The sequence below is a fragment of the Pyxicephalus adspersus genome, chromosome W (genome assembly GCF_032062135.1).
Source record: "Pyxicephalus adspersus chromosome W, UCB_Pads_2.0, whole genome shotgun sequence".
Classification (NCBI taxonomy): Eukaryota; Metazoa; Chordata; class Amphibia; order Anura; family Pyxicephalidae; genus Pyxicephalus; species Pyxicephalus adspersus.
In genome coordinates, this window is record NC_092870.1 from 8235961 (window position 1) to 8244203 (window position 8243).

The 8243-nt window shown below is 38.6% G+C and overlaps 1 protein-coding gene across 7 annotated transcripts in view; it reads left to right on the forward strand.

Moving 5' to 3' along the window:
* LOC140342915 (host cell factor 1-like) overlaps positions 1-8243 on the forward strand; it is a 39497-nt gene that overhangs the window by 18089 nt on the left and 13165 nt on the right. For all 7 annotated transcript variants that reach the window (XR_011923206.1, XR_011923205.1, XM_072429289.1 and 4 more), the window contains exon 16: positions 90-307. Coding sequence is in view for 5 of the 7 variants with exons in the window: in XM_072429289.1 (XP_072285390.1) it covers positions 90-307 (218 nt within the window). In the remaining 2 variants the exon portion in view is untranslated. The remainder of the gene's footprint in view (positions 1-89; positions 308-8243) is intronic.

Below are 8243 nucleotides of genomic sequence, written 5' to 3' on the forward strand. Positions count from 1 at the left end.
CTGCCCTGTTCACCCCAACAAAATGTCTCTGACATTTATGTAAATTTACTGATCAAAAAGTCTAACTTTTTTTTTTTTTTTATATTTAGGAGTGACCACTCTTGGTACAGTCACTGGAACAGTTTCCACAAGTCTTGCAGGAGGTAGTGTTCACAACACTGCTTCACTTGCAACTCCAATTAATACCTTGGGTGCCATCGCCACCCTATCCAGCCAAGTAATTAATCCTGGTGCCATTACCATGTCTCCTGCACAGACCTCCCTGACTGCTGCCTCAGGACTGACCACTCCCACAATTACTATGCAGGTAAGTAAAACAATTTATTGAAAATGTATGACTGTTTTTTTTAAAGGAACTCCAGACAAGCAGCTAAGAACACAATTGAATGACATGCATACAGTTTCCTACACCTCCCCATTCCAGAGAAATGGAGATTCAAAGACTAGAAGCGGCAAGGGTACCATAGTGTTAGTTTTGTTAGGTAGGTCTGAATTTAGGGGCCCCACCCCAATGCTCCATGCTATGTAAGTGGCCCCGGGGGTCCCTAATTTGCATTTTCAGTTTTGGGCTCCTAGACTGTACTTGCCTTTGAAACTGCAACCCTAATGTTCAATATTCACTAGTTTTTAAACTTGTTACTCCCATCTTTGAAACTCTTTAAAGAAATGTTGGTTACTATTAGCTATGAGGGTCCCCTGTGCACCCTGAAACTTTCAAGTCAATGGTTTAGGTGATATGAAGGATTGATCACAGTGGGTTATTAGGCTATCACACTGTGCTGATCTCGCACACACACACACACACACACACACACACACACACACACACACACCAAAGAGCTGGCTTGTCCTTTCCCCATCTTGCACGATTCCCTTAAAGCATCACCACATTCTGAAAGGTAAATCTGTGGCCTTCTCGGATATTTGTATCACATCCCAGGTGGCTCTGGGTTGCTTCTTGTGTGCATGCCTGACATCGGTAATGTATCATCAGGGGCTTTCCTGTAATGTTTAAAAAAAAAAAAAAAAAAAAAGTGCAGTAAGATCGGCACATGGGAGTTGCTGGGCTCACTTTGTGGACAGATCAGGTGGAAGAAAAACTCACACTACTGCATGGGATTACACTCTTAAAACGGGAACACTAGGAAGTTGGGTCATAATACAAAATGATGGAAACATTGGACATACGAGCCAGGTATTAGAAAGTTGAAATTAAGTAAAAGGGGGAAGGTTGAACACCGACACAGATAATAGGGGTTCCTGGATACCTATGGCGTGAAAGAATCACTAAATTTGCGGTCTTGCCCTGCCCACTTTTTGACCTTCTTGGTACAGCTCTCCCCCCACACCCACTCAGCTTTAAATTTTGTAGAGAACACTGGACCCCCATATGGGCAATCGGTCTTTTGTCACTGGTCTACCTCTTACTCGGCCAGCCAAGTCTGTGTTTTGGTTATTCATTTCATGAAAGTCCATTGTCCTCCAGTCCATATGGGAATAACTTAGTTGGTAGTCCACTCTGTTGTGCCCCGGAACTCAACTGTGGATTCCTCATATTTTTTTTTTTTTTTTTTTGGCAAATCATTTCATTTGGTCAATATACTTTATCATTCTGCTCAATTATTGTTGGGTGGCCACTTTTGCCGGGTGATACTTTTGATGCAGAGACTTGCTATTCCAGAGGTAAGAATACACTTGATGCTTTCTGTGGTGTCCTGGAAAACCCTGCCCTGCTGCTGGCCAACCTTCCTAACATGGCACTCTATCTTTGTGTTCCCAGTCTGACAACTAAAACATCTCGCGCAACTGGATTTGCCTTTCCCAACCACTTGCTTCCACCTCTTGAACAAAGCTGCTGTGGGGATCCCTACTATCTCCTCTCTAGTCCACAGCTACCTTCTAGAGATCAGACCTTGCCTTTCTATTGTGTGATTCAAATTGTCTTTTTAATTTTAACGTTAATAACAGTCAGAGTTCCACTCTCATGGGCTATAATAGTGGCACACGTTCTACCTCCACACACAGACTTACAGCCTTTGTTAGGGCATAAGAGTGGTAGTGTATCAAAAGGGGAAATCAATTCTAATACAAATTCAATACATATGCCAAGCCTGTTTAGACTAGAATATATAGAGAAGAGGAAAGACTGCTTTTTTGGTAATAAAAATACAAACATTGTTGGAAGAATTACAATTTCTCAACTAGACATAATACTTCTATGTCAGGAGTCGTAGTCCTCAACCAACAATGCATGTCACATAAAGTCAAATATAGCCTTCATGAAAAAGTCTTATTTTTCAATGTGTTTCGCCCTCTGGCTTCCTCAGGGGTTTCTGAGACTAGGCTATGTTAACTGAAATATATACACAAAATCCATTTTTTTTTTTATATACAGATGTACAGATTCAAAAGATCAAATGATAATTGCACAATACAAAAAAATTCAGTTGGTAGTTATACACAACATTTTGAACATGACAGATAAATAATAACTCATCATAGGTTGGGGACAATGTGCAGCGACACAGTTCTTGTATTAGTAATAAGCATAGTGGAATTGAACTTACCTGATACACTCTCAATGTTAGTGGTGTGGTGAGACCAGTAGTGGTTTTCACTCAGTGTTTGAAAGTAATATTATGCCGAGACTGGCTTAAGATCCCGTTTGTCTTATTTGTAGATAGAATTCGGAAATCGTTTGTTGGAGTTGATAATGATTAGAAGTGCTACTTATTTAGTAGACCAGGACTTAGTTTATCTGCGTTTAGGCTTAGTCTACATGGACTGTTTCCCCAGCGTTTAACCTGAGGCTTTTAAAGCCCATGTTTGAAGTCCCCATGCATTCCAATGGGCTAATCTACACCAGGACGTTTCCTTCAGGCACGTTTTTGAGCTTTATTTTAAACGTTGCTTGCAACGTTTAAAAAATTAAAACGCTGGTAAATCGCAGGAAAACGCTGGAAATCGCGGGAAAACGCGTCCATTGATTTTAATGGGAGCAAGATTTCTTTGTATTGGACTCAATACAGCTTTTTTGTATTGAGTTCAATGCAAAGTGATTTGAATTCCCCCCCGCCTTCCACCCGCACCGACGCATGCAGCGACGTCACCGGGAAACCCCGGAGATTGTCACTGCACACGCCGGGAGAAGACTGAAGAGGACAGATGTGTCCGGAGGAGCTGCGGGGACAAGGTAAGTATTTTTTTTCAGTTGTAATCTGTCATACAATGTTGTATGACAATCGGATTGCAATGTCACGCTTGTTTTATATTTTTAGCTACCCCGACCTTGGTTCGGGGTAAACAATAGTAGCAAGTTTACTTACCCGGAACCAAGGTCAGGCTAGCCTTTAATAGGATTCTTCTATGAGTATAGCGTGGATGAATTATTCCAAGACTTGGAAGATAGGAGCTCTTAAATGGGTGCTGAATGGTATATTAGGCGGACTATCCCAATTTTAGGGCAGGATATTGATGAGGTATCATTTAGACAGCATGCAGGTAGGGACCTTCACCATGATACAAACATAGGTAAAGGTTAGATTGGATGAAAAGGAAAGTAAATACAAGAATATGATTTAAACAGTTCTGTATACATGGTAGAAAAACATAGATAAATGAACATCTAGTGAACAATCAGAAAGATGACTTCTGAAAATAATTGATTATTAGTTGAGAAATATTCCAAGTGCTGCTGTCCTTTTTTGTCACCATGGGGAAGTTCTACAAACATCAGATGTGTCCCTGTTCTTTTCCTTAAGAAGCAGAATTATTCTGTGAAATACGTTGATACATACAGGATGCACCTCTCCAAGGGTGACCCTGACAGAAATATCTTGCATGGTGTTTGGTTTGCTCGTTTTTATCATAATTTTTTTTGTTAGGGATTTTAATGTTCTTTAGCGTTCTAATTCTGTCCATATTTTCACACAAAAATGAAAGAAAAAATTTTTTTTACATTGTAGGCCTATAATTTTTAGGCATAACTCGCTGAAATATGTCCAATATTTATTAAATTCAATAAATTTAATCTTTAACAGACTTGTTTTATTTTCTTTAAAAAAAATATATATATATATATTAAAACATGAAATATAACTGTACAGTAGCATGTATGATTAGATAGATATAGATAGATTTCTTTGTATTGGACTCAATACAGCTATTTTGTATCGAATCCAATACAAAATTATTTGAATTGCCCGCAGCTCCTCCCGTCCACACCGACGTCACCGGTAAACCCCGGAGATCGTCTCTGCAGTCGCCAGCTAGAGATCAGAGGAAGATGATGTGTCCCGAGGACCTGCAGGACGCCGGGGGATGCCAATGGAACAAGGTAAGTGGGGGTTTTTTCGCGACCCCCGAGTGTGACTCTGGATTCCCGCTTTTTGCATGGACCGCTAGGGGGGTTAATAAAGTATATGGTTTTACATTTAGAAGATATTTGTGAATTTTGGATTCATTGGCCTTTAAGTCCCATTTATAAATGAAATCTTATAGATTTTGATGTGTAGTGTGTTGTACTAGGGATGTGGCCTGGCTATACTAAACAGGTTGCCTAACATACCCTGTTTCCCCTTTATTTTATGCCTTATTTTAATTGTTTGAGCAAAAATCGGGGGGTGGCTTATTTGATGGGGATGCCTTATTGGGGAAACATGGTATAGGTGTATGTGTGTGTGTATATATTAGTATTGAATTCAAATATCACAAAGCATAGTATAAAAAAAATTTGGTGATATCAATACATTCAATGGGCAAAAGTACAGTATATACATACAAAAATATTGGGTTCATACCAATATTGACATCAAGAAATTACTGAGAGTATAAACTGCTTGGTATATCAGTGTGGTATAACGAACCATTCACAGGCAATAAAATGGATAACAGCATCCCCAGTGGGGAAAAAAAAGAAATTGTCATGTATAACTACCTACTGAATTTTTTGTATCGTGCAATTATATTTCATACCATTGCCTAGTCTCAGAATCCCCTGAGGAAGCCGGAGTGTGAAACGTGATGGAAAATGAGATACTTTTTCATGAAGGCTATATTTGACTTTGGACATGCATTGTTGGTTGAGGACTACGACTCCTGACATAGAAGTATTGTCTAGTTGAGAAATTGTAATTCTTCCAACAATGTTTGTATTTTTATTACCAAAAAAAGCAGTCTTTCCTCTTCCTCTCTGTTTCCTAACATAGAAGTATTTTATGTCTAGTTGAGAAATGGTAATTCTTCAAACACTCAGTAAATGTTTGTATTTTTATTGCCAAAAAAGCTCTTTCCTCTTCTCTTTATATATTTGTTAGTTACATAGTAGGTTAGGTTTAAAGTCCATCAAGTTCAACCACTAGGGAAATAAACATATCCCAGATATAAAACCCTATAAGACATGGTTAGTCCAGAGGAAGGCAAAAAAACCCCTGGTACAATTCGCTTCAACAGGGGAAAAAAATTCCTTCCTGATTCCATGAGGCAATTGGATGTTCCCTGGATCAACAGACACTTTTATTTTCACTTTAAAACCTTAATACCCAGTAATATTCTGTGCTTCTAGAAAAGCATGCAGCTTTTTCTTAAAGCAATCTATAGTAGTTGCCTAAACTACTTCCTGAGAGAGCCGATTCCACATTTTCACCGACCTTACAGTGAAGAATCCCTTCCTTATCCGCAGCTTTAAACTTCTTTATGTATGGACCGTTTATATATTTATACAGGGTGATCATATCCCCCCTTAAACGTCTCTTCTCAAGGGAGAATAGATTCAGTTCAGCTAATCTCTCTTCATAGCTGAGCTCCTCCATTCCTTTTATTAATTTAGTTGCCCTTCTCTGCACTCTCTCCGAATCCACAATGTCCTTTTTGTGAGCTGGTGCCCAAAACTGGACTGCATATTCCAGATGTGGTCTGATCAATGCTTTGTACAGGGGCGGGATAATGTCTCCATCTCTGCAATCTATTCCTCTTTTAATACAAGAAAGTACTTTACTAGCTTTAGATATTGCAGCTTGGCATTGCATGCTGTTAAGTCTATGATCTACCAGAACCCCCAGATCCTTTTCCATCTCTGCCCTCCCCAAATATATTCCCCCTAGACAGTATGAAGCATGCATGTTGTTAGCTCCCAAGTGCATAACTTTACATTTATCTATATTAAATGCCATTTGCCACTTGGCTGCCCAATCAAACCGTACATCCAGGTCTGCTTGTAGATTATAGACATCCTGTATGGACTTATTTCCAATACATAGTTTGGTGTCATCTGCAAACACCGAAATGGTACTTTTAATCCCAAACTCTGTATCATTTATGAAGATGTTAAACAGTAAAGGTCCCAACACTGAACCCTGGGGTACACCACTAATAACCTTAGACCATTCAGATGAATCATTAATTACAACTCTCTGGATGCGATATTTAAACCAGTTCTCTATCCATTTACAGATTGACTTTTCTAAACCTATCGACCCTAACTTGCATATTAACCGTCTGTGGGGTACAGTGTCAAATGCTTTAGCAAAGTCCAAGTACACTATATCAACTGCTATTCCACTACCTGTTTACTTACTTCCTCATAAAAAGAGAGTAAATTTGTTTGACAACTTCTGTCTTTCTTGAACCATGCTGATGACTATCACTTATTTTTTTTCTAGCAGAAACTTCTCTGTGGCTCTTTATCAAACTCTCTAGGACCTTTCCAAACATAGAGGTTAAAATAACCTGTCTGTAGTTACCTAGTAATGACTTTGCTTCCTTTTTGAAGATAGGAACCACATTGGCCTTGCGCCAATCCATCGGTACCTTGCCAGTGACTGAAGAGTCTCTAAAAATTAGAAATAATGGCTTTGAAATAACTGCGCTCAGCTCGGACATATTTAGATTGTGTTTTAAGGGCTTCACACCTCTGATTTAACATCTTCAGCTTTATCCAAAGCAGCTGGAGCACACTTTGAGACCACTGCAGATTTTACTGTTAAGTACCCAAATTTCTACTTCCAAAGCCTTGCAAGCAATATCCTGCAAACACTCAGTTGCCACTGCAAGCTGCTCTCTCTAGCTCCCTTTTCAACTCTGCATGTAAAATCTAAAATGAGGAAAGAGGCAGAACATGGAGAAAGTGCTAACCAACCATGGCTACTGCCCACATCTCTCCCTTACAGAATCCAACATTTTTAAGGCTAAATTCTATGGAAAGTTCAGCAAATTCATCACCCAAAGTTTTATTCAAAAGGAGAGGCACATTTAGCCAGTTCCCTTGCTACAGACATTAATGGACTCTCTGTGGCCCAAGCAGGCAAGGTACAGACTCCCTGCTCTCATGAATTTTTCACCATGCTTACTCCCTCCAACAATCTGCCCAACATGTTTAATCTGCAAAACCAAAAGTTTAAAGTGTATACAGAAAGATGAACAGGCAGAGAAGCACTGATGAAAAACGACGAAGACCTCCACAATACAGGCAACGATGCTAAACTATTGCCCTACTTTAACCACCTGGGCGTTACACTGATGTCTAGATTTCTGTACCAAAAGCGGTACACTGTTTTTCATGATGTTGTTTTTTTATATTGTAGACCTGTAACTTACAGAAATATGTCCGAACAAGGGTCTAGTAGATATGAATATAAAAAATGTTTGAAACAGTCATGTAAAAAAAAAAAAATTACTTAATAAAATTAAATAAAATACACAAAAATCAGCTTAAAGAAGAATACATAAATAAATGAAAAATACTGAAAATGCGATAATTCGGTATACTGTATAGGAATATATTTTTCTAAAACGCCTCCCTAGTGTCGAACAGTCCAACGTCACATACCTATAGACAAAACCACATAAATATATTTTGTATTATTTTGGATTGGATTGGATACAGGACTTTGTTTTGAATCCAATACAAAATATTTGAATTTCCCGCTACCACCCCCATCGACGGGCGCATGCACGGACATCATCAGGAATCGTCGAGGTACGCGAACGCTGGGTGTTCTAATTCTTTCCAAACTTCCGTACTTCCATGCAAAAAGTGTTAAATTTTTTTGCATGGGAATTTATTTTAGATTGTAGGCTATAATTCACCGAATTACTCAACAATTACTTTTAATTCACCGAATTACCGCATAACTCACCAAAATATGTCCAAAATGTTATAAATTTAATAATAAAATTTTTTTTATAAAACAAAAAAAACTTTAAAAAAACATTTTTAAAAAAAAAATTGTGTGTGTATGTATGTA